The sequence below is a fragment of the Maylandia zebra genome, linkage group LG23 (genome assembly GCF_041146795.1).
Source record: "Maylandia zebra isolate NMK-2024a linkage group LG23, Mzebra_GT3a, whole genome shotgun sequence".
NCBI lineage: Eukaryota > Metazoa > Chordata > Actinopteri > Cichliformes > Cichlidae > Maylandia > Maylandia zebra.
This window is the reverse complement of record NC_135188.1, coordinates 42,733,767-42,753,142: the sequence shown is the minus strand read 5'-3', so window position 1 is coordinate 42,753,142 and position 19,376 is coordinate 42,733,767. Positions and strand designations below refer to the sequence as shown.

Sequence of the window (19,376 nt, the reverse complement as noted above, 5' to 3'; positions counted from 1 at the left end):
TGCACAGTACCATATTTATGAATTAATAGCTTGTAATGGCAAACTCACTTCTTAGATGAATATTTAATTGAATGGTGGGAAACGGGGGACTGTAACTGACAACATGGTCGATTTTCCATTTGACAGACTGTGAGTCACTGTAGTGTCGTTTACAGGTGAGCCGCTCATGCTCTGCTTTTGTCTGAGTTTCAGACACACAGAAACAACCACATTTTGCCAGTATACACCCAACACTGCATCTGATTGGCAGTGACCGAGACTTTTTCTTTTTTTGTCTAGCCAGTGACAGAAAATGTATCCAATGCCGACGTGCCAAAATCGTAGGTTTAATGGCCACTTAAGACTGCTTCCAACAAATAGCTGATCGTCCAGACTCCAGGTTAAAATGCCATTTCCAGCATTAAAAACCGTTTTGGCTCCAATGGATAGTTCCCCCCCTTCGTAAACAACTTTAGTTGGGGTTAAACCTTAAAATAGTCATGATAGTCATGTCGGTGCTCATAAAGAGCTGGAGTGAAGACAAGGGTAACCTAGGTGACAGATGGAACTGACCAATACCGAAATCATCCTCATGAAGCACCACACAATAAAATGAGACGATACAGAAACAACTGTCAGAATGAATACATCTTACAAATCTGTTTATTAAAAAACATCATCATGAGTCATCATACTAATTGCAATAAAATGACAAAATAAAAAGACACTGGGGAGGTCTTGCAGTGATGTAATCACATGATCAGGGATGTGTACTGATGCTACTTTTCTTGTTTAGGTCTTGTTCACTGGCACAGAGTGATATTGTTTACCTGTGAATGTGTAGGTGTGTGTATGTTAATGATAGTGGAAGAAATTGTTCTGAATACTGCACCAGTATAATCATGGAGAGGATTTAAGGAACCACACTGGAAGTTTCTGAAATAACCAGCCTCCTTAAGCCAAGCCAAAACACTCACCAGTGTTTTTCTAATTCCGGGAAGATGCATGTGGAAATGATGCAGACCACTGGTTTCGGTTTCAGTTAAAAGAAAAAATGTGATATGAAAACATTAACTCAGAAACACGGTGATGGGCATCTGTTTATTGTGACTGGATAATGGCTCCGCACTGGCTGCCTGAGTTAACAGTGTTTTAGTTCTGATTAAGAGTGAATAATAGAAGTTTAGCTTTCTGGGAGCTGTGACCCGACTACAGCCTCATATTGCTCGTAAAGTTGCTTAAAACTCTCTTTAAAACACATCAAACAAAGCCTGATTCAACCCCAGCCAGTTCAGGAGAAAACCGGCTGGCACATCATGCTAAAAACCCAACAGGCCCACTTGGATCCTGCTGAGTTTGGACACAAACTTCCTCATTTTCTGTGTGTGTGGTTGCTTCAAGTATGTGTGTGTTCCCACAGCAGTCGGCACGACACACCCGTCATTGCAAGTTCATTCACTTGCGATAAAAACTCCACAGAGACTAAACAGATGTCAGCTGATGCGAGTTGGACACAGCTAACTTTGCCAGTTGGCTGATTATTGCAGATTATTGCAGGTTTCTTTTTGTTGTTGTTTATAGAAATACATTTTAGAGTTTTATCAAGCAGGTGCAAGGAAAACAGCAGGACTGTTGAAAAATCAGAACCTAAACATATCAAAGGGAAAATAATGCACGCGTTGGTTGTTGACACGTCTTGAACAACTGGAAGTTTACTGGTCTGTTTTTTAGCTACACTGTAGCTTCTTCATGGTGTGTAAAGGAACCACAAACAGCATAAAACATGGATGTAGCTGTTAGCTGTCTGTTTGGAAAAAGTGCCTTAAACCGGCATTCTATCTAAAGGCCACCAGATGGCGATAGATGTAGCTGCAAAATTGATTAATTAAAATTTAAAAATTATATTTTGTAACTTCTGGTCATGCTGTGTTTCATGGAACATTATCTGTGGAATGAACCACACGTCTCTTAGCTAATAAGTTGCCACTCCCAAGCTGTTAGCCAATAAGGGTACAGGTTCATAGTTGGCCCCACCCTTCTTTGTCTCAACTCTTTTTTTTTTTTCTTTTTTTTTGGCAATGAACACAGCAACAGTGGAAATGCTCATCTCAAGGCTTCAAAATGGGATTCCAGAAACCAGTGGATGACATAGTAGCTAAGTCCATATTTTATATTGTTTGTGAGGAGAACTGCTATCTTAGCTAAACCAAAAGTGACATAAAATGCTTAGCAACAATATCAGTCTCATTTATGTTGGTTATGTAAAATGGTTGGAAATGTTAAATATAGAGGGAAGAGTAAGTTCTTTCAGAGCAAACTGCTTCACTTCTGAACAAGCTAGGCTAGCATTTCCCCTCCTTTAGCCTTTATGCTAAGCTAACCAAGCTAAGCACGTTTCCCAAGTTATTCGACTATTCCTTTTATACCCAAAGCTAAGAAACATGCATCACTTTATTGAAAACTTCAAACCACGGAAGAAACCAAGTTCCTTACGTCACCCAAACTATTTTTGTCATTTTGTTCACAGTACGAACAAACTTGAGTCTGCCATAGCGAGGTGACAGCTAGCTTTTCAAATCTAGATGTAGGAAGCTTTGATGTGATCAAAATGTAACCGTGGGGGAGAAAAAAAACAAAAAAAAAAACAAACAAACGCCTTGTGTTGCTCATGAATGACATCATACTGTTATTACAAAACAGTACATGCAACTCTTTGTCTCACATACTGTAGCACAGCACTCACACAGTGTACGAAACACACACAAGACCCGGGCAAAAATAACAGCTGGATACATTTTTGAATATTTATAAAAGAAGAGTGCTTGCTGTTGCCGCTCTGAGCAGCAGTTCAAGTGTTGATGTGGCAATACGAACCAAGCACGCCTCCATTAGTTCAAAATATTGGCACCATGTACAGTATATCTCACACACAAACACACTGCATATCTCTGTGTAAAGCTTAAAAATGTCTCGTTTCTTTTAAATCTCTGAATTTTCAAAAAACTAGAGTTGAGAATAAAGGTAAATATAGTCCAGGTGTTAAGGTGGGAATACTTTGGGGTGGTAGCGCAATGCCAGAACACCTTCAGCAGATGTTTCCCATGTGACCTAAGTAGGGATATATTATGTCTTTTAACCTTGTGCAGATTCATAGTAAGTAATGGCACTCCAGTCTCGCCAACCCCAAAGAACCCATGAATTTTACGTGCTTCCCCAAAAAGAGATTATAGTGGGATTCACTGGTACGTTGCTTACTGGTTGCCTTGGCATCAGGATAAGTAAAAAAAAGAAAACCTAAAAAAGCATTTAGTCAGGCCTGAGCACTTCATTTGTTATCCCTAGTGGTTATAGAGGCAGCAGATCTGTTTACTGATCCCTTATTCCCAAGTGGCAGTGATGTCTCAGAAGTCTCCTGTTCCTCGGATATTAAGCTCTGGATCCCTCAGAGCTTCTTGTACGGCGGTGGTGTCGGCAGGGCACAAATTTATCTGCATAAAATTCTCTAGAAGTGCCACAAGATTTCTTCATAGAAACAGAAGTCTGAAAGGCTATTTTTTCCCATTGGTGAGCGTGAAAGTCCCCTGCTCCTACACTGCAGAGTTGAAAAAAACAACAGTCCTGAGCACCTTTTAAAGCACTGCGAAAATGCGTTTTAATCCCAACGCCCGTCGCCCGGGAACAACTGGGTGTCCCAGAAATCGTCTATGGGCGTGTGTCTGTTATGCGTGTGGTGCTTCCTGTGAGTGCTGCAGTGTGAGGGCGCGGGGGAAAGTGTTTGTCAGTCCATCTCCAGGTCCATGAGTTTGTTGCGTGAGCGTGGAAGGTGTGCGGTGTTGCGGCAGCAGCACTGGGCGCAGACCAGACCCAGGACCAGAGAGAAGAGGCCGACACCTGGAAAAACCAGAACAGGCACCATGTTACCGACACCAATAAAACCATTCCAATCCAACGATTCTTAATGCTACCATTTCTATCGATGCATTTATTCATGAGTACCATTTTAACTAGTAATACAATAAAAGCGAATAACTTTAGCAACCTTCTAAAAACAGTGTCTTTAATGTTTTGGCCCTGTTCAGTGGCTAATATTAGTCTTCACACACTTCAAATTTACAGAAGAATAAGGTACTTTTGGTTGCTCCTTTATTTCACAAGGTACTGACTGATTTGCTACACATTTTATACCCTTTGTAAGTCCTTCCAGACACAGACTTCCCATTTTATCCAGGATTGAGTTTGGCCATTGAACAGGGACCTTTTGCATGCAAGCTGAATGCGTTAACCACTAAACCACAGCCCTGTACAAATCTGACAAAAGAATTTCTTGGCCAGTGCTGGGAAAAGGGACCGACTTCCGGAGGTAGAGAGCACATGACAGATAGCTTTAACTCTGATTAAGGTCTCATTACTCCAATCTTCTCTTGTCTGTTTAAGGCACTGGTTCAAGCGCCTAAAAGTTGACATGCAGGGATTCCCTCGTCTCCAGCTCATGTGGCACCGAGAAGACTACGGCTACGTCAGGACTATAATCACTTCTGTGGCAAAGCTGCTGCTAGCATTGCTGCAACAATCACTAATAAAAACACAGATTTTTATGTGAAGAGCAAACACAAAAGCCCATCCTTGCTTTCCAAAATCCCCATCAGTGCTAATTAAGGCAAATTAAATTGTACTCTACTGACTATTTTGATTAAACTCTTGTCCGCAGTGCACGGACAACGCCAGCTATCAGAAATGTGTCCTAAATAGAGACGAACACCGTCAGCAAGCGAAGTGCAGTGCAGCACAAAAGAAAACACAAAAAAGAGTCTGTCGGCCAGCACTTTTCGCAAGGACGCCCTCGCTGACAGCAAGCATCAGTGAGCCGAGCTTTTCTCACTTTCCAGAGACATTTTTCTGCTGCGCTTGGCTACATTTAACATTTTCTTCATGCTAAGTCAACATTTTAGTTAGCCCTCTTTCAGAATCAGACAACAACAGCTTGTCATTCAGCACTGCAACAGCAACACAACACACTTTCATAAATGTCTACACACAATCCTATACACATAACACAAGAGGACGCTTTATAGAACAGTACAGGAGAACAAGGAAACCAGAAAGCTGTGATGTACTGTTTAGGTGCACAGCTAGTCAGCTGTCAAAGTCGAAGAAATACCGAATTGCACTCAGGAGTTGGTGATTTCTGCGTTTTTCCTCGTTTTCTGGCATAAACATACAGTCACAACAGTGGTTACTCATACTCAACACAAGCAAAGTGTAGAAGTAATTCCCATGGGCTAAAAGGCCAGGCTTTAGACTGGTCTAAACATTTTTTTCTACTTTTGGCTCTCAATGATATCATAGAGAGTGGCCTTCTGTTTGCAAAGGGTAGCCAATCAGAAGAAGGTTATCTTAAAAGAAGGCCAAATGTCACTAAAACACCTTGCTTTAGAGAGGATAGATTGAGGCGCTGCACCAGGGCTCGGTATAAAATACATAAGGATTATTTTCTACTGTGAATCAAAGCTTCTCTGCTTGAGTCACAAATTAAAAAAAAAAGTTTCCAGTGCTACCCCTCAGCTTTCTAGAAGATTTAGTGACCTCCCAGGTCTTGAGATCATCTTGAGGTCAAGGTCACTGGGACTCAAACTCGTCCGAGCCTTTTAAGAGATGCATCTATGGTATCAATTTGAATATCCTACGTCGCCTCATTATCGAATCGCAAAAACTTGGGTGTCCGCGTTGCCTGTGACCTGACAACAATACCCCATCAGCCTTTTGCGGCCGAGCGGTAAAAAGTACAAGTTCACTTAGAGGACTTGGAGATAATCAGGCATTACTGTGGAAAAATGAATCCATAATTAAATCTTAAATCCCTAAAAATATGTCATCTAGATGAAAGAAAAGGATATAGACAATTAAAGATTGCCTAAAGCAAAGTCTCTGAAGTACAACAAACATATAATGACTATATTACCCAGTGAGGCTGATGCACCATATAAGAGAGGTAACTTTAGGGAGTCCCAAACTGCAGAAGGAGAGAGGAAACAAGAGAATTGGTGTTACGTATAACAAAATAACGCACATATATCATAGACTTTTATGTTTCAATGTGTTCATGTTATAACGTAACTGCGTGTCTTTTGCACCACACCTGCAAATTTGACAGCGAGGAAGACTTTGGATGATGTCAGCTCTTGAGCTTCTGTCCAGGCTCCCGTTGAGGCCGACAGGTACCAGGGAGTGACGGAGCAGAAATACTCCCCACTGTCACTGGAAACCACAGAGGACACAGGCTGTTGTGATGACGGTCATGGTGCTGTGCAAGTCTCTCAGCCAAAAAGGGATTAAACAGACAAATCATTCGTTTGCACCTCACCTGTCCTGAGTGCCAAATATGTTGAGCAGGTAGGTGTGTGTGTCTTTGCGCTCTATTGTAACGTCGCTGGATGAATTACGGTTGATTTTTCTCACAACGCCAAAGCGGTCAACGCTGGCCACCTGGACCGACGCGGGTCCGCCGCGCAGCCGGGTGAAAAACCATTTCACCTCGTACGCCAGGTCGTCTGAGAGACACACAGAAACAAATTTAAGTGAAGCTGTGATGGACTTTTAAGATGTTTAGAGTGGTGATGATTTTAACTAATAGACATCAATATATACGTTTTTTAGTATCTAAATAGTCTTGATGCATTCTCAATCATCCAAGTAAATCCCAAAAGGTTGATTCTGTTCATCTGGACGCAGCGTTTTCAGAAAAAGCCGCGTCCAGATGAACAGAATCAACCTTTTGGGATTTTAAATAGTTGAAGATACAAAATACGAACTTAAGGATAAAACCAGGTTCAAAGATCTTCATTTTCTGGCATATTAGATCCAAAAGTTCTGTGCATTAGATTCAACCCCCCCGCCTGTGTGTAAATATATTCAAAATACAGACAGAAGAAAATATACAAATGAGATATTAACTAATCATTCATACATATATTAGGAATGTGCAGTGCAGTGTAGTTTCTGACATTCAGTAACTGCACTATTAGCTAAGTGTTGAACCTCTGAACACCTTTAAAACCATTTTTTTAAACCTATGCTGAAATTTGTGTAACTCGTTTGGTCTGTTTAGATGGGACACAGCTGGACTGCCAAACAAGGCTAAACCCACTATGGACACACTTTGTACAACCTGAACACAGATCAGTATTATACAGGTTTTCTTTGGTGGTAATGTTTCAGTGAGTACTTCCATTCAATACAAAACTGAGCGTTTATTTAACAATATCCGCACGTCGTGTTAACGTGCTTATACCAACCAATCCCATCGTCTCTCAAATACCTTCAACCTGAACCTTACAAACTACAAAAGAAAGCTCAAAGGCAAAATACTGTATGTGTCAGTTAATAAAGAACATTAGAAGTGCCATTAAAAGATAGCGTTACTGCAGCGATGTGACATATTTGAAGCCAGTAAGAGATCAAGCGCAAACCAACGAGCTGTTTAGGAGAACAAAGTCGCTTTATTTGACAGAAGAGTCAGAGAAGGCACGGCAGCTGAAGTGTGTGTTACTGCCGCTGATCACGACACCCCAGCTCAGTTTTAAGTATTTCTTTAAGCCTTTAAGTCACTAACACTGGCTAACATCGACCTTAACCAGCCTAACACTTACAGAGAAGCGCTACTGTACCGACTTCATTGTAGAAACTGAGTGTTTTCTGAGGTCCAGCACAGCCCTAATTTCACTACGATAACAAACAGAAGAGAGGAGGAAATCTAGAAAGCAGAATAAATCCATTATCACCACATTATAAACGCCGGCGTTCCTTTTCCCACATTAAGATAAAAAGACAGGGAGACGGACACGCATCATAAAAGGGCGACAGCGATGACAAAAGAAATAAAAACGGGGACGAGAGTTTGATAGAATTCGTGATAATAGATGCAATCTTTGGAAAAGGGGGCGAGCGAGCTAATTATTTCAGAGAGAGCGAGAGAGAGGGAGAGAAGGGGAGAGAGAGAGAGCGTGAGAGACAGAAGCACAAACTAGTCATTAGTCTGTCAGAGAGAGAGAGAGCGAGCGAGACTATTAGCACTCTACCTCCCACACACACACACACACACACACACACACACACACTGAAGCACAATAAAAACCCCATGGAGTCTTAGTCATCCTCTGTCATTTAGGAGACAAATAGAGGATACAGATGAAAAAATAAAAGGAACATTTGCAGGGTAAGAAAAGAAAAAAGAAAGAATAAGATAAATGATGATGAAAAACAATTATGAAAAAAGAGTGAAAGAAACAGACATGGGGAGGAAGAAAGAGGTGGGGAGAATGGATGCAGCGAATATAATGAAGAGAAGGAAAAAAACTGAGAAGAGGAGTGAACTCAGCCAGAGCAGAGAAATGAATCACATCTCAATTTCTCTCTCCCTCTCTTCCCTAATGGCTTTAATATTCAAGTGCTACATCATTAAAAATCAGTAGTAGCGTGAGCAGCAGCGGCGATAGTAATAACACCGACCTTGGTATCAAGTTTAGCACCCCCAGGTCTCAATATTGGTCATCACCTGAAAACTGTTTGCCCTCCTGTGTGTGACACTAAGCTGAAATTTCATTAAGTTTTGCTGTAGATAGTCAAGGTTTTGTGTGACTGAACGCCACACCAGAAGATGACCAGAGGGCCCCCCAAAAAGTACAGAATGTACAGTACAGCAAGACCAGAACATTTCAAAAATAATCTCGATTTAGCAGGAAATCTCATCACCCCTTCCAATATCACACCATAAACCACTTTTTGAAATTAACCTCCTATTTTGGGTTATTTAGACCAAAATACTCAATTTGGTCTGATATCCACTTACGAGGACATTATACTGCTACTGTTCTATCAAAATTTTAAACGGATATCCTCATATGTGGCTCTGATTTTTCATAAAAACAAAAATAAGGTTAAAAAAAAAATCTGGTAATTCTTTGTTTTTACATTTATCGGGCCCCAATGTGCCTAAATATCAAAGAGAAATTAAAAATGCATGCCGTGGAAGAGTTCGGGTCTTAGGAGGTTAAAGCAGCATTCAAAGACGAGCCCTAAAGCGTGTACCTTTTTCTTTTGAAGTTTTAGCTCCACTGACGGCAAAATGTCACCTTATCCCACACGTAGTCAGACTGATGTAAAGTTTTTGAGGCAAATGCTGCCGTTTATATTTTCATTAAAACATTTCTGACCATGTTCTGAAGAGTGGTCTGTGCGGAAGAGACTAAAACCTGGATTCTTACTAATAACCATCATCCCAGGAGCGGATGTCCTGCAAACTCCCATCAAGGTCAGACAGGGCAATGCACAGGGAAACATCTCAGACTCTCAGTATGTTAAATGGCAAAGTTGTTGACGATACAATTAGAAGAAAGCTGAAAAAGTATGTGTTTGCTAAAATGTAACAAAGCGTAGCAACCTACGGAAACCATTCTTTAGATAGAAAAGTGGAGATGCTTGGACATAATTCACAAACACCTCATACCAACTGCCGGGCACGGTGGTGGAGGCGCGATGGTTTGAGCTTGTTCTGCAGCCACAGGGCCTGCACGCCCTGCAGTCATTGTGTCGACCATGATTTCCTCTATATATCAAAGTAGTCTACAATCAAATGTGAGGCCACCTGTCTGACAACTAAAGCTTGGCTTAAACTGATCGTGCAGCAGGTAAATGATCCCAAGTCCAGCAACAAATCTACAACAGAATGGCTGAAAAAGTGCAGATCTGAACCCGATTACATGCTGTAATCTTTTAAAGCGGAGTGGATCAAAACTCCTTCACCATGATGTGACTGACAAAGTCACACAGGAAATAAACACTTCATGCTATTGCTGCTAAAGGTGGTTCTACAAACTACTGAATAATGAGGGGCTGGTTCTGTATTAAGGCTTAATTCTTATTAAATAAATAATAAAGTATAATATGTCATATGTTGTTGTTCATCTGAAGGTGAATTAACCTCATTTCACAGTCCGATTTATAAAACCTTAAAACCTGACATAATGTGTACTTTCTTTTTAGCATGATTGTATCCGATCGTCCGATGGTCCAATTTAGAAATATTTTTAAGTGTAAGCTGCTTTTATTTGTCAAAACTATATTGATTTATCAACATAAACCCAATAAAAATTACCATTTGTAAGCGCGTGTTTTTACGCACCGCTGTACAGCTTGATGAGTATCATCATTTTTCTGCCTCCATATTCTCTGGATTTATTCTGCTTTTATGAACTTACAAATTCTACTTTAAACCTTCTTGAATGGTAACGCAACCACACTAAACATGCAGATTTTATTCATGAGAATTTAAATTTAATGCTGAAATAACAACAGCAGAACTTCAGCAAACTGCACTTTTATTCTGAGGTGCTGCTTTTCCAAGACCACAAGATTAGAAGTCGCAGCGCGCTTCCTCCCCGGCCGTCCTCTCTCCAAAGTCTAAATCAATCACTTCCTGTTAGTGGAGAAGTGGACACACTGGACACTAGGATGTAATTTTGGCAAATCAACTCTACTGCTTCTCATTTAGAGGAGAGGAGCCGCTTTTGTCGTGTGCAGAGCCTGATTTCAGTGGAGTTAGCCACATTTGTACTGGTTAAATTATCGTTACTGTGTAATATGCAGTTGTTTTATGTAAACAATGTACAATAATGTGCAAATCATTTCTTTTCAACTTTCAATTATCAGAAGAATCTTTGATATCAAGGTAAAGAAATCAGTTAAGATTTGGTCATTTTTAAAGAGTTAATGCGACGCTCACATAAAGTCATAAAGCTTCCCTTCACACTGTTAAATCTGACTCAATTGATGGCAGCGATGATGAAGGTGATGATGAAGATGCACTGAGACAGCCTAGAGGGAGGGCACTGATATTTTTGCACAAAGACAAGTAGCCGAGCGCTCCATCCAACCAAAGAGGAGGAAACAGGAGGTGACACCGCGGGTCGACTGACCTCACACACATCAGACACACACACACACACACACACACACACACACACACACACACCCCCTCCTGACTCACTGACCAGAATCGACCGAAGACTTCAAAGTTCTGACATGGAGACAGGGCCGAGTTACCCTGTAACATCCTCAAGAAAGCTACGTCTCCTCAAAGCTGCTACAGCGCAGATAAAAAAATGCCAAAATTAAGGCTAAAATTATAATGTGACAATCTGGTCTGCTTGACTGTGAGAACTGGCTGCTGGTCCGTGTGTTTGTGATCTAGGATGGAGAAAAAAAAATTGTGCTGGTGTTTAACAGGATAAATGATTAATCAAGAAAATAATCAAGTCCTTCCTCACTTCTGCCTCTCCTAGTAAAAAAAGTTAATGACAAAGAGTTACAGCTAATCAAACTTTAAAGACAAGATCACATTTCTTCAAGTTTATTCCAGGACACTTCAGGATGGTCGTACCCGTTTTGCCCCGATAAAACTTTCACCACTAACAGAAGGGTTGTAAGTATTTACGAACAATCACCACCATCACATTAAGTGTTTCAAGCTGTTTTCCCCTCTCAAACCTAATGTACCTCGAGGCTTGCCTAAAAGTAAGCCAATACTCCTCTGAGACTCTGGAGCACAGGCGCGGTGAAATACACCGAGGCCTGCTCCTCCAAACCTGATCCCCATATTAGGTCAGGGATCCCACCAGCACACGCTTCAGTCAAAGAAAAACATGGAAAGAGTTCCTGTGCAAGATGAATGATGAGTATGATATGAATGATGGTCTCCTGGGCGGTGGACTCAAAGTGACCTGAAGAATCACGCCCTGCGCTCAGAACTGGTTTAAATGAAGGAAAAGGAGGAGTGAAAGAAAAGTTCAAATTAAGTTTTCTAGTTGTTTAGAGAAAAAAAAAAGTGGTCACTCATAATTTATAGAACAGAGGACCCATCATGCTATTTACTGTATAAATAGTGTTAGAGGCGGCGGACTCATCGGACACCTCTAAATGACTAGTTTCGAGCACTTTTCTCTAGTCTTGGATCTTTATGATGTCATCAAATGAGCTATAATAATCTCAGGCACAGGCATATTTCATACAGAGACTTCAGCTTAAAGAGATTAAGAAGGTTTATTTTGCTGTTCCTTTTATTTCATTATATCCTGCTACAATGGTAGGTGCTCCTATTAGAAATGTGTGGTTGGTTTTTTTTAAATGTATCATTATTACTGCATGTCAGATACACCAACTTTTAGTTTAACTTTTCAAAAGTGGTAGAATTTGGTTGGGTTACCATTTGATTGCTAATGTTTGTGTAAATCGCGCCATTGTATTGATAAATCCCAGAAAGAAAGACTGCACACCCCAAGCAGCCACCTTGGTAATGGTATCTGGAAACTCCTATCTAAACACAACCACATAAAAACTACGAAGCATGGAGCCACCAGACAACTCTGATAACCAGAACACTGGTGACGCTGTAGCTCATCCAGCCCACGATCCACCGCAGTTCACAGGTTATTATAATGTGTGAAGCACAGAAAAAAAGGTGAGAAGTTTCCCTGTCACTGGTTTGGCTGTTTTGCATAAACTAATGAGAATTAAAATCCACAGAGAATGACAAATATGACCTTGACCACAATATAATCAAAATCCATTAGGTGATCCTTGCATTTCAATAAAAGCTGACCAACACTCCAGGAAGAGTAGTTATTCTTGTGAACAATGGACAGACAGGATGACAGACGCCTCCCTATAGCGTGACCACGTCAATCCTTTGACCGGATGATCTAAAAAGCTCAGAAACAGCCTGGGGACTTTAAAACAACCCCACCGCCTCAGCAAGTTCATACTCGCACTAGACATGTGCAAACACGATAATATAAGTTAACCCTTTAAGACTTACCATAGAACCAAGTCCGCCAGAGCTCATATTATATTTTTACATGCTGTAGTGCCATTTTTGGGAGCATTTCAAGTTGCTATACATCAATACAACCATTATAGCCCAAATTTTAATAATATGTCTGCATTAAGTGCAATAAACTACAAAAAAATTGAAAATCGTTTTTGTTTTTTAACATACATTTCTAGTTAGAGAAATTTAAGAGGCTTATCCCTCAAAACTGTAAATACAAAAAAGTTGCACAAAATAGTTTCCCACCACAGGAAATTTATTTTGAGTGTTTTCATAGTTTTATTTTTGAAATACACCAATTTTTATATACTGCAGGAAAAATGAAAATAAATATTATACTGCAAATTTGCACAAAAACAGCATATGCATCAAAATAAACTATTTCCAGTGCAATATGACTTCTAAGCATCCCAGAAACGTGTTTCTGGAATATTATGTTTTTGTTGGTGCAAGTGCTTTTTATGCAGTTTTTGCAAAGCTATATGTGGAAGGAAACTGTGACCGAGGACAAGCTGATGGCATCAGATGTAAGTACAACTCCTCCGGTTTCATATGCAAAAAAAATTATTGTGCTAGCTTACGTGGTTGCAGTGCTACCGGGATTTAAAAATAGTTACGCAAAATGGAGCGTGCTGCTCTGACCGGCTTTAAAGGGTTAATTACCAACTCAACTCAAAGTGCTGATACATTTGACGTGTCTGTGTCAACCCAACAGAGCACTAAACAAATGCCATGATAGTCCACGATATAGCTTCAGTCACCCATTAAAGATGATTAGTACATTTGCTTCATCTTTACTATGATATCATGTCTGCCTGTCGTGCAGCTCTGCTGTTCCTGCGGACCAGGGAAACAGCTCAGGTTTGACTCTTTGGGCACAGTGACTGAGACAGCGACCATGGGTTTCTATTCTTTGAGTGCCACCTTTCTCTGGTATGTCCTGGTTATATGTTCAACAAAGTGATTCCATTCAATGTTACTTTAATTTGTTGGCCAAACACACTTTTCCTGAATACCTGCGAGGAAAAAAAGAGTAAAAATAGCACATTTCGGTATGTGAAAAGATTTTTAAAAAGACGTTAATCCACTGCATAATGACTACAGCTACACTCTTATATAATGACATCATTTAAAAAGTGGCTAGCTGACAGTCAGAAGATAGGCATTTCTCTGACGCTGTGATAGCACCAGGTTACAGTCTGACATTGCCGTGAGTGATCAAAGACGCGCTTTGCATAATTCTGATGCATAAACTCCGGTTGCTTATTTCAGCGACGACACCGCTACTCGAGGAACGGAGCTATAATTAGAAAGCCTCCGCTTTCTCAGTTAGCCTCCTTCCTTTATTTCTTTGTTCTTGATGGTGGAGCGGACGGAGAACGAGGGGAAGGAAGGAGGGAAGGAGGTAGGAAGAGAGGGGATTTAAAATACTTAGTGACTGAGAAGATTATTTTGTTTATTACACAGCCATAAATAAACGGCAGAAAAAGGCACTCGGAAATGTGAACGCATCTCAAGCTGTGCCTTTGGAGAGGACGCGGTATCACCAGAGAGAGGCCTCCACCCACCCCCTCCTCACGAGAGGGGCTCTAGGAGTAACTGATCCCCCACTAGCAGGGTGACGCACAGCCTCTTGCCCACAGCTGTTCCTCCTCTGAATCTAGACCGCTGTCCAGACCTTCCTACCCCTCTTTTATGAACTCGTGAACTCTCTCAACAGTTACTTGACAAGCTTTAAACACTGCCTTTAAGCTTCCTGTGTACTACAAACAGAGCCAGCAGAAGAAACAGGGGAAAAAAAGAAGAAGTGTGGATGTGCTGCTACATAAGCACGTGCACACAACTATTTCCATAATTTCACTGCATGTAAGCACGGCATCAAAAAAAAAAAGAAGAAAAAAAGAAAGCTGCTCTAAGGGTGATCTAACAGACTGTAAAATAAGCTAGTTTGTGTTTTTAATAAACAAAGATTTGGTCAAACTGTTTGCAATTAGGTAATGATCATCTGCAGGAAAAAAGCAGTAAGTGGCCCACGATGTATCATCTCAAAAGGGCTGCACAAAAGACGCTTAAAAAAAACGAAAAGCAAAAAGTAAAGTCTTTCTGGATTGTCAAACAGAATTTCAGCATCTCCCTTATGTCCTCGTGTTTCTTCCTTCACACACCTACTTCAATCACGTTTCATGTACAGAAGGAGGGAAAAAGCCTTTGAGTCGAGCTGGGCCTGAAGTGTGTGGCGTTATCTCCATTTGTACAGTTGCACTGAGACACAGTGAGACGCAGCCTATGACGGCCGGCTTCTTGTGCCAGGTAGTCTGCTTTCAGACGTGGTCAGACGATCTGGCTTATTTCAGGCGTACTGAACTCTTAACCCTTTACTGGGCTTCCTGTGAAGCTGGCAGCAAAGCTCTGTGGTGTCTCTGCGTCATCTTAAGAATTGCAAAGGGATTAGAAACAAACTGTCTGATACCATTGCCATCTGGTTTGAGGACACTGTCCTACCTCAAAAGGAAAAAAAACAAAACAAATGGACATCTGGGTGACCGGGTGAATAAGCGCAAGTAAAACATGAGTTAAAGCCATGGACTGTAAAAGGGTATATTTGAACCCAAACCATGATCTATTATCGCAGCAGGCTGCTGCAGTTGTTCGTAGTTTGCATTGAAGATGTGAACCACAGATGGAAACATGTGAGTCTTTTCTAACATGTTGCTTATTGCTAAGGCAAATTACTGCTAGGCGAGTAGATGCAAGTGTTTGCAAGCAAGTAGGTATTTTCCATGCAAACTATGGGAAGCAGTGGCAACCTGCTAGTAACCAAAGTACTCACAAGTAGGTTTTAAATGCAATACCCACTTTGTGACTGACAGCTAGCAACCTCCAGCTACTACCTGTCAGCTGGTTGGGGAGTACACATTTTTCCACAGCGACCAGAGGATGCAATGGCGATCATTGATCGTTTTCTTGGCCTGTTTAAATGAGGTCTCGGTGGCGAGACTTGGACTCCAGCCCCCTCGTCATTTGAGTGCAGTGCATAAAAATGGAAACTCATGTCAACTATGAGAAGAAAGAAAACAAATCAAACTCAAGTGATCATTTAATTGTAGCACTGAGTTATTTTGACGAATATTGTTCCCTAAAGCAGTGTGTCAACAACCTTAAGGGGGTAAAAATAAGCCATCTCTGAATTTCACTTATTAAATTTGAAGCGGGTTAACTTTGCTCGGGTCTAAGCTATAAATCCATGCACTTTAATCTCTCAGGCCTGTGAGGTGACAGATCGAGGTTTAAAAAGGAATCTATCGATTAATAACATAAATGATTAGACCAACACCACTACTGGTCCCTCTTTGCATGTTTAGGCTGCTTAATAATCTGATTTCATGCATTCTTGTTGTCACGTGAAGCTGACATGGCTACACATTAGGCAGCTTTGGTGTGCAGTGACTGGTATGGGGAAAATCACATCTGATAGAGTGGAAGCAACGCCACTGATATCCTGGTGTATCAGGAAGTGTGTGATAAAAATGGTATCCAAATCCCAGCCTGAGTTTTGGTGCTGCAGCAGCTTCATTAAGCAAAAAAGGGTCTTCTTCTCTGGTGATAGGATGGCAGAAACTAAACTACAGTGGATCTCTAATAGAATATCTGGCTCCTGTCTGAGCTAATAAAACTAAAATGGCTGTCGGTGGAAATGAAAACAGTCTGATTGGATTTCTCTGGATTAATCCCTTGAGAAGAGTCCAAGGCGTAAACTGCCCGAAACACACACACACGAACACAAAAGACTGACGATTACCACCAGTGCATCTAATGAAACTGTGTGTGCGCTCTCTGCTCCATAAAGCAGGACAGCACTGGTAGAGTGGAATACTAAACACTATAAAAACACCATTTAGCTTCACAGAAACAAAGCCACCGGGAGGCTCAGTTTCCCTCGTTACTCGCTGCATGTTTAATAAGAACACCAGTAAATGAAGGCAAATTGTACTTCTTATCTGACACACTGACATACAGCTGCCTTAAAACGAATGACCACACTGATATGGACTTCATAGGAAATATATTTTTAGGTCTGTTATTGCTTTTAGATGTTTACACTACAAAAGATAGATAAGCTGGGAAACCTACATTTATCCAGACTTCCATGAATTTACAGCACTATGCAAAAGCCATCCGTCATTTCCTTTTATTTGCTTCAAGGAGCCAGGCATGGTCTTTTTTTAAAATTGCTCTTGAACACTAGTTCTCCTGACTTTCTGAATGTTTTAACATTTTTTTGGACACCGACTGCATTTTCCCCTCATTTTCAGTCCAGTCCTTGCACCTGACCAGTTTAACAGAAATGCTTTTTTTCTTAAGCCAGTTCGTACAGACCTATCAATCATTCAAGCATTAAAAAGGCACTGAAGGGATAAACCAGTAAAGTGTCTACCTACACAAAGCAAATAAATGTGAAGGTACAAGAGTGAGTGTCTACACGGTGGAGGCTCTGTTATGGTTTAGGCTAGATTTCAACCAGTGGTGTTGGAGACGTCAAAACTGATGGAATTATGAAAGCAGAAAACATATTTGATCCACCATACAGTAGCATATGGAAAGAACAAGACTGACAACAGCTTCATTTTCCAGCATGACAATGATACCAGTGGAAACACCATCAGTCATGGACTGGCCTCCCCAGAGGCTGGACCTCCACATTATTGAAGCATAGTGGGATCATGTCGACAGAACAGAACAAAAGGCCGAAACATCCAAAGAAGAGCTTTGGATGTCCTTCAAGAAGCCTGGAGAACTATTCCTGAAGACTGCTTAAAGAAATAATGAGAAAGATGCCTAAGAGGGTTCAGCCTGTGCTGAAGAATAAAGGTGGTCACACGAAATATTGACTTTCACTTTCGTTAGCACCTTAAATACTGTATCTCCATGTAAGATTGCACGTTTCATTAAACCACTGAAATGAATATTCACTTCCACCTGCATCTTTGGTCTCAGCAGAGCTGCTAAATATTTTCTGCAGACATGTGTTTTACCAGAAAGCGAATAGAATTTTTAAGAGTTAACTGTTTCACAAGACTGCCCCATAGATTTCTGCAAGCAATCAACCTGACTAATGATGCAATCACATCACACATTGGCATCCACGAAACACTGCCTTCTATAGTCGGAAACATTTTGACACTCTCTCTTGTTGACTGGCACGCAGTGTAAGCCCAAACAGAAGAATCCCCCTGCGTGCGGTCACGATGTTTTATCTTTGCATGTGCGACGCTTCTGCTTGAAAACTGCTGCCTTAGCAGTCTGATGACACTGTGATCTGCTGTTTCCAAGGATTTCTTCAAAGCTGCATCTCTGTTCCTACTCCGGTTTAACTGTGGGACGTAATGGAGTGAAAATTATGGCACAGTGCAACTCTGTGCAACATTTTCAATTTGTGTTCGACTGTCAAACCCGTCCCTTCCCTTTTCCTCTTCTAGCGCTCGGTTTCCCGCTTTTTGATTGGCAACCATTTGCTCTACTTTTTCAATAAAGTAAAAAAAGGCAGAACGGCACCGCATTTGATGTTTTCAGTCAGTCATCTTTCATTTGAGCTGAAAACCTGAAACAGGTAGTTCTGACTTTTAGCAGTCATCTAGGGGACACAGAAATGTATTTTTTTTTTTTAAAGTCAAATGATTGCTGAATTTTTCTCAAGTTTTATGTACTTTAATTGTTGAAACAAGCTGCACTAAAATTTTTATTACAAGGCAATTTAAACATGATTCATGAGTCATTTGCTTGACTTTTGTTTAATATGCATGTGGATTAAGAGCCATTATTATGACCTGCTGTACTTCCTAAACGACGTCCAAAAGCCCTGCAGAAGGGGACCGACAAGCATAACAAGCTTTACCTGCACTGTGTGCAGAGGAAGCTGTGCAAGAACCACAAGAACAGCACAACCAGGTGGGCCACTCATCTGACTTTTTCCAGATGAGGTTTGGTTTATTAGACAAGAAATTAGACTTGCTCTACCTCAGACTGAGCACAACAGGAAATGAGGAACTGACTAACACCTGAGTCAAAAACAACTTGTAGGATTCAGGACTCTGTAATTCTGTTTTTTGCTTTAAAAAAAAAAAGGTCAAATAAAGGTATCATCATATGGAAGCCCGTTTCCGCCACTAAAAAAAAACAAAAACAAGTATCCATAACTTGAAATTTCAAGTTATTTTCTTGAAATTTCGACTTATTAACTCAAAATTTGGAGTTAGCTCTGCCAATCAGTAAACTACGTGAATGAGGTCACTTTCTTGTTACCCAGAAGCATATGGCGCAGAACGTGCACTCAAAACCATTTCGAGAAAATAACTCGAAATTTCGAGTTATGGATCCTTTTTTTTTTCTTTTTGTGGCGGAAACGGGCTTCCATATCATCATGATGTGGATATAGTAAATATGAGTTAATAATTAAAAAAAAAAAAAAAAAAAAGTTGTAGTTTACACCTTTGTCCATCGGATATAAAATGCCATCCCG

General features: G+C 40.7%; 1 protein-coding gene across 1 annotated transcript in view; it reads right to left on the bottom strand.

The window, feature by feature from the left end:
• Window positions 1-624: 624 nt before the first annotated feature.
• Window positions 625-19,376, bottom strand: part of ptgfrnb (prostaglandin F2 receptor inhibitor b) — a 76,064-nt gene continuing 57,312 nt past the window's right edge. The window contains exons 12-15 of the mRNA XM_004573839.6: window positions 6,341-6,527; window positions 6,116-6,234; window positions 5,939-5,989; window positions 625-3,870 (exon numbers count right to left, since the gene is read on the bottom strand). Of these exons, the coding sequence (XP_004573896.1) occupies window positions 3,758-3,870; window positions 5,939-5,989; window positions 6,116-6,234; window positions 6,341-6,527 (470 nt within the window). The 3' untranslated portion in view covers window positions 625-3,757. The remainder of the gene's footprint in view (window positions 3,871-5,938; window positions 5,990-6,115; window positions 6,235-6,340; window positions 6,528-19,376) is intronic.